Source organism: Haemorhous mexicanus, chromosome 16 (genome assembly GCF_027477595.1).
Source record: "Haemorhous mexicanus isolate bHaeMex1 chromosome 16, bHaeMex1.pri, whole genome shotgun sequence".
NCBI classification, from domain to species: domain Eukaryota; kingdom Metazoa; phylum Chordata; class Aves; order Passeriformes; family Fringillidae; genus Haemorhous; species Haemorhous mexicanus.
In genome coordinates this window covers 16649182-16669217 of record NC_082356.1, presented here as the reverse complement: position 1 = coordinate 16669217, position 20036 = coordinate 16649182, and the positions used below count along the sequence as shown (strand labels likewise).

Genomic DNA, 20036 nt, shown 5'->3' with positions numbered 1-20036 from the left:
AAACCGGACCGTTTAAAGGACAATAAGAACTGGAGGCCTATCACGATCGGTTCCATCTTGCTGAGACTCATCTCCAGGATCATAACAGCCAGGCTGAGTAATGCGTGCCCCCTCAACCCAAGGCAAAGAGGCTTTATCAGAGCAGCAGGATGCTCCGAGAACCTGAAACTCCTTCAGACTATAATTCGGACTGCCAAAAGAGAGCACAGACCGCTGGGTGTTGTATTTATGGACATTGCCAAGGCCTTTGATACAGTAAGCCACCAGCACATCATACATGCTTTGCAACAAAGAAAAGTGGATCCCCACATCCTCGGCCTGGTGAACAATATGTACAAGAACATCAGTACGTATGTCACCACAAAAAGGAACGCACACACGGACAAAATCCAAATCAAGGTGGGAGTAAAGCAAGGTGACCCACTATTCCCCCTTTTATTTACCCTAGCAACAGAGCCCCTGTTGGGCAAGCTGGAAGAGTGTGGCAAAGGATACCAACGAGACGGCAGCAGCATCACAGCAATGGCATTTGCAGACGACTTGGTTTTATTGAGCGACTCCTGGGAAAGCACGAAAGCGAACATCGCAATACTAGAGACCTTCTGCAATCTCACCGGTCTCAAAACACAGGGGGAAAAATGCCACGGCTTTTACATCAAGCCCACTAAGGATTCTTACGCCGTCAATAACTGCGCTGCTTGGACCATCAACGGCACACCCCTGAACATGATTGACCCCGGAGAATCTGAGAAGTACCTCGGCCTGCAGTTTGACCCCTGGACTGGGATAGCAAAACCCGATCTCTCGGCGAAGCTAGACTTCTGGCTCAAACGAATCGATCAAGCTCCACTTAAACTTCTGCAAAAGCTGGATATCCTCAAAACATACACCACCCCTCGACTGACCTACCTGGCAGACCACTCAGAACTGAAGGCAGGGGCCCTCGAAGCCCTGGACCAAAAAATCCGAACTGCGGTCAAGGACTGGCTGCACCTGCCCTCGTGCACCTGCGATGCCATCTTGTACTCGAGCACGAAGGACGGCGGTTTGGGTGTTACCAAATTGGCAGGGCTGATCCCCAGTGTGCAAGCCCGAAGGCTGCATCGGATTGCACAGTCCTTGGATGAGACAATGAAGAATTTCCTAGAGAAAGATCAAATGGAACAAATGTATAAGAAACTATGGACTCAAGCTGGAGGGGAAAGCGAGAAGACGCCCTCGATTTGGGAAGCACTGCCGGTGACAGAACCATCCAACAGTGCAGACACAACTTCGGAGTGGGAAGCACCGAGCCTGAAAAGCAAATTTCCTAAACCATGTGATTGGAGGAGAAAGGAATTCAAAAAATGGACCAAATTAGTGTCCCAGGGCCGTGGAATTAGGAATTTTGAAAGTGATAAAATTAGTAACGATTGGCTTCAGTACTATTGACGCATACCTCACAGGAAACTCCTCACTGCATTACAACTCAGGGCCAACGTCTACCCCACGAGAGAATTTCTCTCACGGGGTAGAGAGGATAGTTCCATCAATTCATGTAGACATTGCGCTGCAGACATTGAAACGTGGGCCCACATCGTCGGCTTTTGCCCAGTGACGCAGGACGCCCGAATCAAGAGGCACAATCACATCTGTGAGAGGCTGATTGAGGAGGCGCAGAAGAGGGACTGGGTAGTGTACAAAGAACCGCACATAAGGGATGCCACCAAAGAACTGTACAAACCAGACCTGATATTTGTGAAAGACACTCGTGCACTTGTCGTGGATGTGACGATACGATACAAAGCAACCAAATCTTCCCTGGAAGAAGCCGCTGCAGAGAAAGTGAACAAGTACAAACATTTGGAAACCGAGGTACGAAACCTCACCAATGCAAAGGACATTGTTTTCATGGGCTTTCCCCTTGGGGCACGGGGAAAATGGTACAAGGGAAATTCTGAACTTTTGAGTACTCTTGGCCTCCCTAAATCGAGGCAGGAGTTGGTAGCAAAGACTTTATCCACAGAAGCGCTTCAATCATCTGTGGACATTGTACATATGTTTGCCAGTAGGGCCAGAAGATTACCAGGGTAGATGATTTTTTGTATTGTTTTTGTATTTTGAATTTTCTTGTAGATTTGTTTTTGTTGTTTGTACTATTTTTCTTTGTATTTCATTTTTGTAAAAGGTTTTATACGTTTTTGTATATTTTCCAATAAACTTGATGGTAGCTAGGTTGGTAGGGAAGCCACAAGCCAGTTAGGTAGCTCATAGTAAGTAGGGACAGAGATTTTTTAATTCATAAAAATCTGGCCGGGCGGCCAGTGGCAGCAGTGGCGAGGCCACAGGCGCCGCGCACCGCGCTGCCGGTTCTAAGAGAGAGCTCGTGCGGCTGCCCCAGCTGGCCCGGGCCGAGCCCTCCTGTCCGTGCTGGCGGGTGCCAGGTGCACCGGGTCTCCTCGACCTGCCGAGGGACGGAGCGGGCCCTGTCCCTCCGCCCCTCGGCCAGGCGTCCAGCCCTGGGGTAGACCTGTTGTCCAAGGTGGGACTTAGCCTCTGGATGACACAGGGTAGACCTGTTGTCCCGGCTAGACTTGGCCTCTGGGGAGCATGGGGTAGACCTGTTGTCCCGGCCGGACTAAGCCTACAGAGACCCAGGGCAGACCTGTTGTCTCGGGCTGCCCTCGCCCCCTGGGCGCCGACTACCGGGCAGACCGACCCCCCCCATGGGACGCCCGGGCCCATGGCCCAGGCTGGGCCTGCAAGCGCGTGTCAGGCGGGCGACGCGCGCCTCATGGTGTGTCCTGCTCTGGAGGGCCCACTTGCCCGCTCCCACGTCCTCCTTCCCCCCTGAAAAAGGTGAGGGGACGGGATGGGGTGGGGGTGCTCTTTTGACACTTGGGTGTGTCAGCAGCAGGTAGAGCACAGGGCACAGGCTGCCCGTCGGCTCAGCTGGTAGCGCGCTGGATACAAAAGGAAAATAAATAACATTTGCCAATATTGGGGTTATTTTTTTTTTTCCCCACCCCCCGGATAGGTTTCTCCTTCCAAGCAAACAGAACAGCCGTTCTTTCAGGAAAGGAGAAAAGAAAAAGGGGGGGGCAAAAACCCAAGAAAACCCAAATCCAAACCACAAGCCCCCCACCCCGCTGCCCAAAAAAAATCCCCCAACCTCTAAACTCGGCATCAAACAAAGGCAAAGGAACCGGGGGGAGGGGGGGACGACACCACCAAAAAAACTGCCCCCCCTAAAAACCCCCACAAACCCCACAACCCAAAAACCAAAGCAAAGCAAAGCAAAGAAGAAAGCCACCCCCCCTCAACCCACTCCACCCCAAAAACAAAAACAAAAAGACCCCTCCCAAAACAGCAAAAAAAAAAAATCGAAAAGACGGATGGCTCTTGATAGTGGGGGCTTCATTGGGTGGGACAGGGGCTGATAGAGCCCTCCGGCTCCGGGCCGTTATGAGTCTGTGAGCTTACCCCAGCAACGGGGTCACCGGGCATGGGGAGGCGCCCGGCGGCGGGTGCCGACTGGGGGACAACCGGTGTAGCCCGGCTCTGGCCCGGTCCCGGCTCCTGTCGTTGACCGGACTCTGGGGCCGCCGGGGGCTTGGCGAGGCGCCTGGGCGGCGGGCGGCCCCGTGCGGACACCGGGTCTGCCCTGGCTGCCTGGAGTGCACCAGGTCTACCCTGGCTCCCCAGGTGGACACCAAGTCTACCCCGGTTGCCGCGGTGGACACCAGGTCTACCCTGGCTGCCGCAGCAGAAACCAGGTCTACCCCAGCTGCTGCAGCAGATAACAGGTCTACCCAGGCTGCCCAGCAGGCACCAGGTCTACCCTGGCTCCCCGGGCGGACAACAGGTCTACCCCAGCTTCCCAGGCGGGCAACAGGTCTACCCTGGCTCCCCGGCGGACACCAGGTCTACCCTGGCTGCCACGGCGGACAACAGGTATATCCTGGCTGCTGCGGTGGACAACAGGTCTACCCCAGCTCCCTGGGCAGACAACAGGTCTACCCTGGCTCCCCGGCGGACACCAGGTCTACCCCGGATCCCCGGGTGGGCACATGGTCTACCCCGGCTGCTGTGGTGGACAACAGGTCTACCCTGCTGCCCCGGCGGACCTCGGGTCTACCCCGGCTCCCCAGCGGACACCAGGTCTACCCCGGCTGCCCAGGCGGACAACAGGTCTATCCCAGCTCCTAGCTGGGCACCAGGTCTACTCCAGCTCCCCGGGCGGACACCAGGTCTACCCTGGTGCCGGGCCGCCGGGGGTCAGCGCAGTTCCCGGGCAGCGGGGGCCCACCGGGGACAACAGGTCTACCTCGCTCCGGCGGGACTTAGTCCGATTTTGGCAGGCGCCGGGTAGACCTGTTGTCGCGGCCGGCCGCAGAAGTTCACCAAGGGGTCGCTGTTGGCGGCCGCCTCCAGCGATGTCATGGTAGCAGGCGGCCTGCGGCGGCGCGCCTTCCCGGTCGAGTTCCATTTGTCCTCTTGGAGGCGTCGGTGCCTTTGGACTCGTCTGTCCGTACTATGGGAGCGAGGTGACGGGCCGCATCCCCGCAGGTTGAGCCAGTGCCTGTGTCTGAGGCAGAGCGGGGCAGCTGTGCCCGCGGTCACCGGGGCGAAGGGAGCTCTGCCTAGCCGGGACGAGTTGCGTGGCTTCGTCCCGGCTCCCGTCCTGCCCAGGGAAGTGGGTACAGTTGGAGAGCCAAGAGAGAAGGGCGCTGAGAGGGGATCCTGAGAGGCCGAGAGAGAAGGGGCGAGAGAGGATCCTGAAAAAGACCCAGAGAGAAGGCCGAAAGACAAACACTGAGAGGCGAGAGAGAAGGGCGGAAGACGAGCGCTGAGAGGCGAGAGAGAAGGGCGGAAGACGATTGCAGAGCCGCTCGCCGGCCGAGGCGAGGCAGAAAGATGAGGCTGCCGGCGTGTCCCGCTCAGGCCCGGCTTCTGTTGGCTCTCTGAAGGGGGCACGGCCACCCTGGGTAACCGGCGGCGGGCGAGGCGGCGGCGCCACATCCCTTTTCTGCCTGGCCCTAAGCCAGGGCCCACTCAGCGGGCACGGTTTTTGGCTTTTTGGGCTGTCGGTCCGCCTCGGCGGCCGGCAGCCGAGGCTGGACGCGTCCGGGCCTTTTCCCGGGCCTTGCCCGAGAGCCCTGAGTGCCGCCTGGTGGGCCAAGGTGGTGGCATCCCGTTCCCTGCTCCCGACCTGTTGGCCAGCGTGTCCAGGGTGTCAGAAGGGCGGCGGAAACATGCCGTGGGGCATGCGGCCTGGCCTTGGCCCACCACCTGGCTCGAGGGGCTCGGTGACGGCGGTCGCCCCGTGAGGCGCGGAGCCGGGGTGGCGGCGCCCCGGCCCCGGCCCTGTGTTGTTGAGGCCGTTCCCCCTTCTTCGGCCTTAAGCCGGGGACCCGCGTGGCGGTCGGAATTTTTCAGGGGCGCCGACGCGGGCCGCGGTGGCCAGCCAGCCCTAGCACGGACCCGGAACCTGACAGAGAGCCCTCTGGAAGGTCCCGGGCAAGGCAGTGGCGCCTCGCCCACCTCGGTCGTGGACGGATCGAATGAGCCGCTTATGCTGGGCGGGCTGGGTTGCCACCCGGGTCTGTGGGTTTTTTTTCCTTAGGCATGCCGGGGTGCTGTCAAAGTAGGGGTGTGCCCACCCGGCCTCCGTGGGTTTTTTTTTTTTATCTCTCGCGGCTCTGAGACACGGCACCGAGAAGCGCGCGACGAAAGTGCGCGAGCCCACAGTGGAAGCGATGGTGGATGGAGAGAGAGAAGGGAGAGCGCCGAGATTGCTGGTGGGCGCTGGTGGGGGAGCGAGAGGCGCGTGCCATGACCCCCGGCCCGGGCCCACGGCCCCCGTGGCTAGCACGGATCGTTGCCGAACGTGCGCTGCCATGTGCCTTTGTGTCGTGCCTTCCCCACCCCGTATTTTATTTCCGTTTGTTTTTTCCTGGAGGGGGGGGAAGCTGACTGCCGCGAGGCGGGCGAAAGCCGGTGGCCCGTGGCCCGGTCGGTAGCACTTTTCTCACACGCTCGGATGGGGTTCCCTATCCGAAGGGGGCTGAGAACCCCCTTCCCGGCCCGGTGGTCCGGTCCTGCCGTTGCCTAGCTGAAGGGAGCCTTCGGTTGTGGGTGGGTGGCGGCACCCCCCGTGCTCCCGGTGTTGTCCCCGGACCGTGGCCGTGGGGCCCCTGTCGCGATCGATGAGGCTTTTTGGGTGGCGTCGAGAAGACGGTAAAACTTGACTATCTACAGGAAGTAAAAGTCGTAACAAGGTTTCCGTAGGTGAACCTGTGGAAGGATCATTACCGATGGGGGCCTCTCGCAGGGCACGCTCCGTTTGCACACTCTGCCCCTTGGCACGCCGGCAGCGGTCGGCGCTGGGGGCCACACGCCCTTCCCGAAGGCGTCCCTGGGGTCCAGGTACTGGATATCACCAGGAAATTCCCTAATGACTAAATGAACTTCATCTGTTCACCACGGTCTGGGGTACAGTGACTGTGAAATAACAGAGCTCTCAATATTTGGTGAAACAAGGAGGGCCATCAACAAAACTTCCACTGGGGACTTCTGGAGGGCAGATCCGGCCTGTTCAAGAGACTGATTTGGAGAGTACCCTGGGCAACAGCCCTTAAAAACAAAGGGGTCCCGGAAGGATGGACATACTTCAAGAAAGAAGTCTGGAAGGCACAGGAACAGACTGTCCCTGTGGGTGGGAAGACAAGCTGACGGGGAAGACAACCAGCCTGGATGGGCAAGGAGCTTTTGAAGGAACTAAGGGGAAAACAAGAGGGTGTATCCCCTACGGAAAGAGGGTGAACTGTTTAAGGATGTTGCCAGGTGATGTAGGAAGAAGATTAGAGAGGCAAAAGCCCAATTAGAACTTAAAGAAATCCAGTCATCGCAACGAATCTTCCCTTCCCAAAATGCCATCCTTTGGTTGGAGTATCAATGGAACTGGAATGTCAAGTGCTGAGCTCCTGAAACCCAGGGACACACACCCCAGTGCCAGGCATGGTTTACTTGGCCTAAACCATTCAGAAGCACCAACACCCCCCTCAGGCCACGCATCAGTTTCAGTCTTGGGCCATGGATCGCACTGAAATGCATCTTTCACACCAACCTCCTCTTCTCTTCAATCTCTCCTTCCTCAGTAGGAAAAGCCTTCCACTGGAAGTGGGCTGCGATGTTACTCCTGTTTTCAATGAACATGGTTTTGTGGCTTGACATGGTGATGAAAGTCTTCTCAAGCTCCACGGAATTTGTGCTCAACCCAACATTGACTTCTACAGCATCTCCGCGGAGGTTTGTGTGGATATTTTCTTCACCTGGAACAAAGCAAAGGGGAGACTTTGCTCAGCTCAGTTGCTGATGGAAACACAAGGAACAGAGCAAACCACAGGTCACAGAAGGAAATGTCACAGCTTTTAGCTGTGTTAGCAGTTCTGTGGATCAGTCCATTTATCACGTCCTGACAGCTCTGTGTGCGCAGCGTGAGGGTGTCCTGGGCACCTCCTAAACCACCTTATTTCTGAGAGCATTTGTAGAGATTTGGCCCCAAGATGACAGTATGCACAGTGAGATTTGTCAGATGTGCTCCAGTGACCCACTCAGATCACACTGAGGGGCCCTGTTCAGTCCTGGCTTGCCCAGGGTCTCCCCTGGGCATCCCACGAGACTCTTGTCTCTCCTGATCCCTTGGATCCCTTGCTGCTGACCAGCAAACACGCCTGGGAGCATGTGGGCAGCAAAAGGAGGCCCAGAGGAACAAGTGACAGCCCACAGCAGGAGGGGACACAGGCAAGGAAACACAACCAGCCTGGCTCTGCAATTTGACAAACCACTACAAAATGAACACCATGAAAATCATCATCATCAAACCCACAGCAGCACCAGTCTTGAAATATTTTATATTGTTCTGATCTCAAAAACCAAGCTGCAGCATTTCAAATGAAATAAAAAACAGACAAAGGAAAGATTAATACGTTTAAGGAAAGATTAACACAGAGCAGCTTCCATATGAAGGCTGAATGGGATTCCTCAGTCTAGAAATCAAACAGGAGATAGATATGAGAGGTTTGAAACAGCATGAACTGCCTGGGAAATGGGGACAAGGAAAAATTTGATTTGTCACCAAACAGGAACTCGAGGGCCTGAGAATGTTATTAGACAGGAGCTAAATATATGTGTAGAGGGCAACATAGAAAAAGGGTCTGTGACAAGCCAGTGGAGAAGCAGCATATGGGACAGAGGTGTGCAAGCAATCCATTGCATTGGAGAGAATCTGATGGAAACCTCACACCTCACCTACAGCACTGCCCAAGAATGAAATAAAATTTCAGCCAGGCATAGCCACATGGTAGTGGAGAATCAGGGTTCCTCCTTCCTCCACTCAGCAACTCCCAGCAAAACAGGAGTCCAAAACTCTTAGCCCTGTTAGAGGGGATCCACTTGATCAAGCCCCTAAATACCAAGGAGTTCTCAGTTTGCTTTGGGGTAAAGCTGGAACAGGGGAGGGACCTCAGGAGGGAATGGAGGGGGATGGGACAACAGGGAGTGATGGTGGAGAACTGTCCTGTGCCCGTGCAGGGCCCAGCACTCACCTGTGCTGCAGCACACTGCCAGGGACCCGCAGTGGTCACCGGTGGTCAGCGGGTGAAATCCCACTGTCACCTGCATGGTGTCACCAGCGTCCAGAATTCCTATGGCTGGTGACATGGAGAAAGGACTGCAACACTAAGAGAGGGATCAGGGCTCGGGGAGACACCTGGGCATGAGATTCCTTCTGCACTGCAGCTCACCTCAGCTCACTTGGTGTGAAAAATGCACATTATACGATAGACTGTTTGCAAATACTAAAATGAATATAATATGTGTTAGGTTGGGAAATTGTTTTGTAGTACTGTATTAATCCCTTTTAAGTAGTGTGTTAAATGTAGTTTTAGGCTAGAACATCATATTAAAATAGAAACTACGTGATGTAAGATATTTTTTCTAACTATCTCAAGAAATGAACAAGAAAATCAAGAAATGATTTAAACAGAGATAACAGCAACAGGACACCCAAAATCCCAAGAGAAGAACTACTGCCCCCCTATGAGGAAGAATCAGGCTTCATGGGGACTGAGATGACTGATTACAAGATGAGGGGGGAAGTTGACAATAAACAGAAAAATCCTTAGTTTGAAAGGAATGTTTGCATTGTGTATGAGATATATGAATATGCAACAGGCTATTGCTTTTAAGGATTAATCCTTTGTTAGCAAAACCTGTTCTGTGGCAGAGCAGAATGCCTGGATGTCCTTAATTCTTTGCTTTTTTATTGTCCCTTTATTGTCCTAACTCTGATTGTCCAAATTCTTATTGCTCTAATTTTTATTACTCTTTTTAGAACTATTTGATTACTGTTAAACTTTTAAAACTTTAACACAAGTGATTGGCTTTTTTCACATTTGGGCATGCAGGGAGCAAACCAACCACAGTCAGCAGAAGACAGGGCAGGGTCAGAAACAGCCACTGAGCCACTTCTGAGGAGATCCAGCCCCCACAAGATGCTGTGGGATAAAATGACCTCACCTCCCCCATACTCTGCATCCTGCCCTCTGCAATGAGACTCAAGGGTCCCACTGCCAGCAATCCCATCAGAGAATGGTTTGTGAAGAGCACAGAGAGGGTTCAGAGCTACCTGCATGCACAACTTGACACTGAGTGCCTCAGGAATTTCTCCTTTTCTGATGTTTATAGAACTCACCTCAAGAGATGCAAATGTTAGGGCACTACCTGTCCTGGGATATTACAGCCTAGGAATCAGACAGGGAGAAGGAACTTTCCCTTGAAGACCAAGGAATAATTACTGCTGAATTTGCAGTGTGGTTCTTTGGTTTCTTTTACCTTGAAAACATCCTGATCTAGCCTAAAAGGGCACATTTCATCAGCACTTCAATGAAAGCTGCCCTAAGAAAAGGAGCAATCAAAACTCTGAAAGAATGCAAATGCAGATTAGAGCAATACAGTGACATGGAAACCCAAAAGGAGGATGCCATGTACAGTCTGAAGGGTCCAATCCCAGCTCAATGAAGCACCATGAGCAGGAGCACACCAAGGAAGCAGAACAGGAGGTTTCTGTGTGTTTACCAGCAATGCAGTCTGGGACTCTGGGTTGTCATCCAGGCTGGTAACTGTTGGCTTGGCCCACCTGACAAACTCTGTGCAATGTGTTGGAAATGCTTCTGCAAATGTGTTGGTGCACTTTGGATTTAACAGGAGCAATCAGGATTGGTCACCAGGTGAACAGCTCTTGCCTGAAAAACACAAGACTCTGTGCTTTGACGCTCAGGGACAGCTCAGGGGAAATGTGCTTCTGCCCAGCAGCTGCTGGGCTTTGTGCTCTTCTACAGCCCCACTGAGGAAACAAAAGTTCCTGGCCTTGGTGCTTTGTTGCTGGTCAATCTGTCACTTACAAGTGTGTTCTGGGGACTTTCGTGATGAACCATCACACACAAAAATAAGGAGAACATCTGAAAAGCTGAACTTTGCTCATGTCAGCAGTGACAGCTGATGAACTTGCTTCAGGTTCTGCTCATTAAGGTCCTCTTGCTGCAATGATGGGCCTAACCTGTTCCCATTCCCACTGGTGAGAACATCACTGCTGGCTGATAGAGAAGCCTTGGGCCAGCAATGTTTATGTGCTGGACGTCAGGCTTTGGAGAGAGGGGAGGAAAGACAAGGCCCCAGCAGCCCCAGAGCTCCTGCATCCGCCCCAGGGGTGATGCCAGGACTGCTGCAGCTCTCTGCTGGGGCTCGAGGGGATCAGTGCCTCCTGGGGGCAAGGCACATGATTTTGTTCTTCTTCTTCTGCCAGAAATTTCACTGGAACAGAGAAGCTACCACTTAAGGGAATCCCTGGCCACACTTCAGCACTGCCTCCATTCCATTCCACTCCATTCCATTCCATTCCATTCCATTCCATTCCATTCCATTCCATTCCATTCCATTCCATTCCATTCCATTCCATTCCATTCCATTCCATTCCCACCTCTGCCCCATGTTACATGCTCCTGCCCTCAGATGGCAGGATGGCAATAACACTCCTGGGGGTGACTTCAGGGGTTGCCTGAGAAAGAAGGTATCTTCTTATTTTCAAATTATCAGGAGAAGAGGATCCAGCCAAATTCAGGACTCTGTTTCCTGGACTGAAAAACGGAGTGCAATTCAGCCCCTGCCTCTCCTACATCCCACCCTGGGCTGTACCCACCAGACTCCTCTGTTCCTGCTGTAGCAGTCATCTCTCACACAGACCTGGCTCCCCAAAACCCAAGGACACAAGCTCTACTCCTCTGAATTTCAGCCAACATCACTAAGCTGCACCCTGAGCCCAGAGATAGAAGAGCTGTGAAGGAGACATCCCTGACACTGTAATAACCAAATGAAAACCAGTGCCAAGAGATGGGGCAAGCAGGCTAAATTTTGGCCTTTTATCTGTTCATTGTGAGCTATTCCTTAAGATAGTTCCCATCCTATTAGATCTGTCCTTTCAATGAATCACTACTGCACCCAACAGGCAAAAAAGAGAAGGTATGGAGGGGTTTTAATAGGTTGTTTTCTTCTGCTTTTAAACTAGGTCCATTGGGAAGTTTGTTTGCTTGCATCTAAAGGCAGGTCCAGATCTCCCAATGGCACCTTGCAATCCCCAGACACTGCTCTTGCTTTGAGCAGTGTGTTTGCTCAGAAGATTTCCAGAGGTCCCCTCTGGAAAAGTTATTCTATGCTTTAATCTTCTAAATCAGCCCAAATTCTTTTGACATCTTCACTAAATGTCTCATATTTCCTACACACCTGTGCAGGAAGTACCTATGGGCTGGTGGTATATTGAGAGGCATTGAAAGAGCTCAACCTTCATCAAAGTTCCCAATGAAGAATTAATAATCTTTTGGCAAACATTTAACACAAACCAAAATGAAAAAACAGCAGAAACACAGGGACTTCAGAAAAAAAGAAAAAAGAAATCTCAATGAAAGGGGGCAAAACCTTATTCAGAGATTTAAATCATCTGTTTGAAATTTTAAACTGGCTTTCAAAGGTTCATCATGGAGCAGAAGAGGGGACTGATGCTCCCAGCTGGCAAGGGAAATCAGAACAGCTTTAGTAGCAGGAACTGCACCGACTGCCTGCAGCACAGCTCATGTTGGGCATCTCATGAGAGGAGCACTGGAAAGCCACATGCCTGTGGCCTCCCAGAGAATGGGCCTATTTGGCCAACACTGCTGAGTAAGCATTTCAGAAGCTGCTTGTGCTCAGGAGGGTGCAAGCCAGCTACCAACATGTTCCAGCAGCCTCCAGGAAAGCGGGGCCAGAGAAAGCTCAAAGGCTGCATCCTGCTCAGAACACGGAAAGCGAGAGCAGATGTCCTCCATCCTGCTCACTTCCAGCCAGGCTGCAGGGCTGCTCTGGCTCCTTTTGGTGCTCTTCCCCAGCCCTGTTATCACCCAAAGGTGTTTTGTGCAAGGACAGATCCTGACCTCTGGGTGCTCAGCTGGTAACGAGCTGCCTGGTTTCCGACATTGCAGACCAGCAGAGTCTTCTGGGTGCTGCACTTGACCGGACACTTGGAGAAGTCCAGCTGGGCAGGGAAGTCCAGGATAGCTCGGGCACCAATGGCCCGAATTGGCACAACTATCCTTTCCCTTTCAGTGACACAGATGAGCTCATGGGAATAATCCTGCAGGAAAAGAAACTGCCTCAGCACAGGGCATTTAGTGCCATCCCCATGGCAGAAGAAAAACCATTTCCTAGAACCCTTCAAGGGCATCAATTTAGCTATTCCACCCCAAAATGAACACTAAGTTCTACTGATATGTCACATTTTAAAGGCACCAGTGTACTTTGCAAAACCTGTCTCAGTGGCATTAAGCTCTTTTGTCACTTGGGTCATCCAGAGAACTGCCCTAGGCCACCACAATTTTTACTCTAAATTTTAATGATGATAAATAATTCCTAAGTCCCTTCTAAGGAACATGGAGCTAGGGAACACAGGACATTCCTCCTTAGGTTTCTATATTCCCACTGTTTGAGAATAGGACAAAGTGTTAAACTGACTCTAAGCAGCAAAAGGAAGATGAGAAAATAGCTGCACCCAAAGCACTCCTGCACCTCTGGCCTGGTGCAGAAACATCACTTGGCTCAGAACTCCCCTCTAACTTTGCCTCTCCAACCAAGTAAGGAGGAGAACAGTGCTAAGAGGCAGCAGGATGCTGTTGGAAAGGACCTCTCTTTGTTTCCCGGCAATGCTTCCTCCCTTCCATGCCATCTCCTAAACCCTTCTGTATGAACAAGCCTCCAGATCCCAGCACAGCTGTTCAAACCTCCCCAGAAAAGCACCTTTGGCATGGAATGGGTGCCAGCTGACAGAGCAAGCACAGGGACAGGCATGAAGACAGAGCCACAGCAGTGTCACTGCCACGGGATCTGGGCTCACAGCTCTGCCTGCAGCTTGTACCTGCCCTACACGAGCTCCTTCAGGCAGGTGTCCAAGTCCCCTGCAGCTCAGCAACCTCCTGCTGACCAAGGGCACCCAGAGCCCAGTGTGCCTGTGCCAGGCCACGCTCACAGGCACAGCACATCCTCTGCCCTGGTCCTGCAGCTGTACCATAGTCACTTGTGCTCTGGGACAGCACAGCTGCAAGGCTGCAGAACAGAGGGGGTGAAAAAGCACCGTCTTTGCTCCAGCCCAGGGTGAGGCAGGGAAGCTGCTGGCAGTCAGGAAGGAGGAAAGCTCTCTGACCTCTTTGTTCCTCTAGCATTTTCCATAACAATTAAATCCCTTCCACTGTACCTAGAGATGGCCAAAGATCTATCAACAGCCCTCTGTCCTTTTCCATCCTGTTCCCTGTGCATCTTCCCTTGGCAATGCTCAGGAATGTGCAGGGAGGGGAAGCAGAGCCTGCCAGGCCTGGCTGCAGTGCCTGACAGCACGTGCCAAGGTGTGACTGGCTGCAGGCTGCCTGCCCATGGACTGGAGCCAGGCTCACAGCATGCAATGGGCTGGACCCACAGTGCAGGGAAAACAGTGGCTGTGGAGATCATTCTGTGCTTTGGCTCCTCCAGTCTCACCTTGTTCTCGCCGGGGCTGAAGTGGATGCGCACAGGGGCAGAGGCGCCCGGCGGCACGACACGGAACACATCGCTGGAGCACGTGAGCTGGAAGTAAGAGGAGCTCTCCATGGAGACCTTCACCACCTGAGGAAACTGCAGCAAAGACATGGAACAATGATTTTGCCACTTGTGGAAACAGGATGAGAGGAGACCTGTCCATGCCCTGTTGACATCCCTCCTTGGCCCCTTTCCCAAAGCACTTTCAGCTCTGCAGGCACAGGCACATCATTCACAAGGCTGAACTCAAATCCCTTCTGTCTGGCTCCAGCATTCTGGCCAGGGCCAGTAAGGCAGTGCCTGCTGGGAAGGAAGGGCCGAGCAGGTCAGCACCAGCCAGATGGAGACAGAGCACCTGAACCAAGTCATCTGCATATTCATCAAGGCCAAAAACCTGCTGGCTTCTGCCTGCACACAGCCATGCAGTAGTCATGTTCCAGAGGGGGAATGTGCTACCTAAAAGCAAAACAGCACATTGTCCTGGGGAAAGGAAGAAATTCCCTTCTAGCAGATCAGGTTTGGGTAGGGACGTTCTGGGGATACAGCCAAGCAGGCAGAGCAGCAAGAGGGGAGGCCTAACACTGTGGCCTTAATGGGAATCAAAGCAAACCTGAAAAGCAAAAGAAAGAACACAGCAAGACAACTCCTAAAACAAGTAGATGGCAAAGAGAATTTAAATGGGCGGTAAAGCAGCAAGGAAGAATCATAAAACCATGAGAGCAATCAGCTTGCCAAAAGTGACAGAAACACTGAGAGGCTGTGACTATTGACTATGGGCCTCAAAGGCATTTTCTGCCTGGAGAAACATGACCAGCACTGACTGACAGTGTGGTTCCAGGATGAAAAGCCAATCTTGGCTCTCCAGGCCTTCTTGCTGCCTGTGCAGGCAAGCTGGGCTGCTGGGCATTCCTAACTCCAGCCAGCAGGCCAGGCTCTGCCCTCTGGGATACACAGACCCAGCAAACATGCATTTTCTAGCTCATAGATATCAACCCCCAAGCACCAAAATGTTCTCCAAAAGTCTAAACCAATGATTTGGACTCCCTCCTGTCTCTTCCCACCAGCCCACTCTTGGCACAAGCCTCACTTGAGAAAATCTTTCCCTGACTGAAATTCCAATGGTCTCTCTTTTCCTCTTTACACTGGAACACAACTGCTGACATTTTTCTACTTTCTTCCTCTCAACTCTCTTGGGAAACTGCAAAACAATCACAATTTCTTCAAGTGAAGGGGAAAACCTCCAGGAGCACATGGCTTTGGTGTGCTGTGGTTCTCCAAAGGGAAAGCAGAGCACTGTGTTGCTTTTGGAAAAGCTGAGCAGAGCTGGATGAAGTGGCAGGAGCCTGAAGTGGCACCTAAAGGCCTCTCACTACTTCTGCTACATCTGTCTGATTGCAGGGCTCTTTCAGAACACAGCTCCTGCAGTGACAATGCTGTTATTGAAAAGTGATTCCAGCATAAAGTGGAGAAGACTCAGCCCCTGAGCTTTGACTGTGAGCTGCACAAAGGGAGCCAAACAGGCTGAGAGAGTGTCCTGGTTCAGGGCAAATTTGGGAGAGAACCCCCAAAGGGCCCTCCTAGGAAATCGGATTCTACCACCCCTCCCCCAACCGGTACAGGAGAAAATACTTCCTTGGAGAAAAGTGGAAAAAAACTGTTTATTAAACAAGAAAACTTAATATTAAACAATAAAACCCCTTGCTGCTCCAAAGGAGATGACAAACCCAGAAAGTCCCCTCCCCAGATTCCAGTTCAGCTCACTCAGTCTCTTATCAGTCCCTCCGGCGCTGGAAATGCCGTGGCCCAGGCCCGGCCCGGCCCACCGATGTGAGCTGCTGGTGCTCTTATGGTTGTTCAGTCCAGAGCAGGTGTGAACAGGTCCAGAGAAAGGGGAAAAAAAGGAAAAAAAAGCACAGTCCAGGGAACTTCTTTGCCTCAGCTAGCTAAACTAACTAAAAAGCAAGAAAAAAAGAGAGCCCTGTCCCGCTGTCTGTTCATCCGCAGAAACACGCAGTCCAGAAGCAGGAATGTGTAGGAGTGAGTTCAGTGTCTGAAAACAAACTGCGCGCCTCCTCTCCCCCCCTCAATCTTTGAAGCAAGTCTTAAAGGTGCAAAACTTACTATTCAGCATAAACAGAATGAGACGATTGGGGATAAAAGCATCACATAGTCAACCTAGGACAGAGAGGCAGAGGAGCCAAGATTAACCAAGGAGACAGAGGATGTGGTACAGACTCAAGGCAAAGCCCGAGAGCAGGTAAGAACTGTACAGCCCTCAACATTCACACCAATCCAGAGCTTGCAAGAGAAGGCAACTCCTTTGGGATAGATACCATCAACACAGGGCAAACCAAGAGCAGGGGAGAATTCCCAGCACAGGAAGATTTCCACCATCCTGCAGAACAAAGGCGCTGAGACATTTTCTTCTGGACATGCTGCAGCAGATAACTTGCTTTGCTGTACACTGCGTCTGCAGGGCTGGACCTGTGCTCACACAGGAGCTGAGAAAGAACAGCTGCTTTGGAACCTCTTCTAGCTGGGACCAGCTGTGGCTCTCAGGGCTTTGGGCAGAGTTTGAGCTTCCCCCCACCACATGCCCAGGTGCCCAAGGGCAGGATGGTCAGAGCAGCACAGCTGAGTGTCCAGCCTGACAGAAGGAATTCCTGTGGCAAAGGGAAAGGGACAGAACACGTGCTCAGGGCTTCAGTTGTACATTGGTTTCACTTGGCTCCGCTGGCACAGCCAGGCAAGACCCTGAAACATCACACACTGTTCCCTACTGCACCAGGACAGCCCCCACCAACAGGAGCATGGCACAAAGAGCTGGGGAGGGGGTCTGCAGCTTCACAGCACTGCTGGACAACAGGGGCAGGGAGACCAGGGACACCAGGGGTGTTTGCAGCCTTAACACAGCCCAGTGGGTACTTACAGTAAAAGATGTCAATCTTTCCTGGACAAAAGATGAGGTGTCGAGCTCTTCTCTGGGACTCCAGAAGTCATTTTGAAGGGAGGGTCTCCCAGATGAGTGGCAATGCCTCAACAAAACTGGAAGAAGCAACAATGGAACTCTGAAAATCCAGAACCCAATTCAAGAGATATACTGGTGCTAAAAATTTGATATGATTTGAAAGTAGCTGTCATGGTTTGACGCTGGTGCAATGCCAGTGCCCCCATGAAAATGTATTATCCCTAGTGTCTGCTGTGAGATGTGACCAGAAATAGAGCTAAGCACGCTCCAGCTTTGGAATAAAGGAAAGAAATGGATTAATTTACAAGATGTAAAAGAAACACACACATAGAACTCAGAATGAAAACCTTCCAAAACACATTCCTCTTCGCCCCACCAAATCTCCAACACAGCACAGTAAGACAAAACCTTGGATTCTCAATCAAGTTACCACCCCTCAGATAATCAACTCTCAGTTCATCACCACCACCATTCAGACAATCAATTCTCAGTTGATTATCAGAAGAGAGGAGAATCTCTTGTACCATAGGCTCTCCCAGGAAACACAGCTGAAACCTCTTGTGTTTCCATGTCACACGTGGCACTGTCCGGAGAACATTTGCCATCATGCCCTCTTCCTTCCATGCCCAGTGCTCTCACCACTGTGCTTGGACCAGGGCTGCTTCCAGGGTTCCCCTCTTAAGGATGCTTTGCCCAGCTCCAAAAAAGCAACAGTCTCTCATTTTCAGGACACATGTCCACCCCCAATTCACCCCCTGGGGCCGAGGGGTCTCAAGAACCGAGACCTCCTTCTTCACTGAAGATCAAGGGCACTACCACCCTCCTCACCTGTCGTCTCTGTTCATGCCACTCCTTCACATAACATCACTGCACTCTCTTGGCTCCAAGCCATTGCCTCCCCCCCAGTGCAGCCTTTGTGTTTCAGGAAAAAAACACGTTCTGTCCACAGCTATACAAGACAACTCCAGCCAAAGGCCACTCCATCCTCTCCTCCCACCTAGGATTCTTCTGAACTCTTCCGACATCTTTCACGTGCACAAACTTTCATCACACTTGCCCATTTCCTCCCAGTTCATCTCCATCTCTCTTCTCATTGAGATTATTCATTCCCATCATTCAAGAAAAGGGTTAAAATCTCAGCCTCTGCCTGCCCAGAACTCCCACGACTTCTCACCGAGCCCCGCTGCACCCCCCCCCTTCTCCTTCTCAGCCGGGCCTGCTGCCAGCACATGATATCAAATTCCAAGGTGGCACAAGCTCAGGCTCTCTCTCTCTCTCTCTCTCTCCCAGAGGGGGGGTGGTGGCTGCCCGATGCCTCTCAGTGCTCCTCCACCCTTCCATCCTGCAGGGCCCTTCACCTCCCTTCTCTGTCCAAGGCCCATCCTACCTCATCCCGGCCACATGGCTTCCCCTCCCCCGCCCAGCCCGCAGCTGGGCAGGGCAGGTCTGGACTCTTCACTAACCGGAACCAAGAGAACTTTCTCCTGGCAGTTCTCTGCTTTTATCCCCTGAGTTCTCAGAGGCGTGTCCATATCCTCAGTGGCCACACCAGGTGCCAATATTCAAATCTGAGTACCGATTGGTTTGACCACAGCATCCCAAAAAACTCACTTCCTTTTTAAACCAGAACAGTAGCTAAGTGCTTGTTTGGTGTAAGTAGCTACTTTGTTAGGCCCCTGCTTGGACTTTTTCTGAACTATCCATTCAAATCTCCATTCACTATGTTGTGCAATTCAAAGATGGATCATACTGCAGCTAAAAATCTGAACATTAATAATAGTTAGAACGGACAAAGCTGTAGCTTAAATATTACTTAAAAATAGCTAGAGTGGATGTCCTCTTCTTTAGGCTAAAGCACCCCTGCTCTCTCAGCTGCTCCTCACAGGACTTGGGAGAGACTGGAATGTTATGGCTAATGGCTTAAATATTGTTATGAAGGACTTTCTGCCCATTGTGACAAAACTGTAGAAAGAAGCTGTGACCACCGCAGCCCACCCCTCCCTGAAAATGCCTCCTGACTGGAACTTGGGACTGTGAGTTAAGCTGCCTAGGGGAACTTGGAACAAGACAAAGGTGACACTATTGTCCTGTTATCTCAGGTCTGGGGAGAAGTAAACAAGGCTAGGAGAAAAACCTATCCACAACAAAGCCAAACCCAGCAGCTGTCTGGAAAATCAGCTCTGTCTGGGTTCAAGGTGGGCAAGTCATGGCCACAGACTCGTCTGCTGAGGACAGGTTTGCACACAAGCCTCCCATCAAAAACCTCCACGGTGCCCCCAGACCCATTCCTGAGGCCTTGCACCAAATGACTGCAGGGCATGCAAAGTAACACAACCCAATTCATGGCAGACTCTAAGGATATACTAGTGCTAGAGATTTTATATTATTTGAAAGTGGCAATAGACAGAGTCCAACTTGCCCCACCCAAGGGAGGTACCTGGGAGGTCCCACCTTGCCCAAATCTGCATGAATCCATTGGAGTGTTACATTTTGTGAGACCTCACCACAGAGAAGACCAGAAGAGGATTTTATGGCACACCAATGGAATCCAAGGAATGGTGATATTTTCTACCTAATCTGTCTCTGTCACTCTCTTTGTCCCCCCTCTTCCCAACACCCCACCCCCTCTCCTGCTTTTTCTATTCCTTTCTCTCTTCCTCACATTTACTGTTACATAAAATCCAGACTATTGACTTTGACATATGGTCTCGTTTGCACCTCAATTCAGAGGCCTATCCCTAATAATTTTAATAACCAGACAATAACAACCCACTGAAACTTGAACAGAACTTGGTCACCAGTTTAAGCAATCACTATAGGAAAAAAAATGTAAAGACTAGTACATTTAGAAAATGTTGCATTTCTTCAGTGCAAAAAACAGCACAATCAGTAGACCATAGTTCATCCACTCAGCTGTGCGTGCCACCGAACTGCT

At 51.9% G+C, this 20036-nt stretch overlaps 1 protein-coding gene and 1 pseudogene across 6 annotated transcripts in view; both read right to left on the bottom strand.

Moving 5' to 3' along the window:
- LOC132334729 (hydrocephalus-inducing protein homolog) overlaps positions 1–18715 on the bottom strand; it is a 45533-nt gene extending 26818 nt beyond the window's left edge. For 4 of the 6 annotated variants that reach the window (XM_059860832.1, XM_059860828.1, XM_059860829.1 and 1 more), the window contains exons 1-6: positions 18489–18715; positions 17063–17178; positions 14095–14229; positions 12504–12703; positions 8589–8713; positions 7109–7313 (exon numbers count right to left, since the gene is read on the bottom strand). In XM_059860832.1, the coding sequence (XP_059716815.1) occupies positions 7109–7313; positions 8589–8713; positions 12504–12703; positions 14095–14205 (641 nt within the window). In that variant the 5' untranslated portion in view covers positions 14206–14229; positions 17063–17178; positions 18489–18715. Of the gene's footprint in view, positions 1–909; positions 1144–7108; positions 7314–8588; positions 8714–12503; positions 12704–14094; positions 14230–17062; positions 17179–18488 lie in introns of those variants that run through there. The other 2 variants (XM_059860826.1, XM_059860831.1) reach the window with 2 other exon arrangements.
- LOC132334705 (zinc finger protein 850-like) overlaps positions 1–20036 on the bottom strand; it is a 1130993-nt pseudogene that overhangs the window by 58027 nt on the left and 1052930 nt on the right.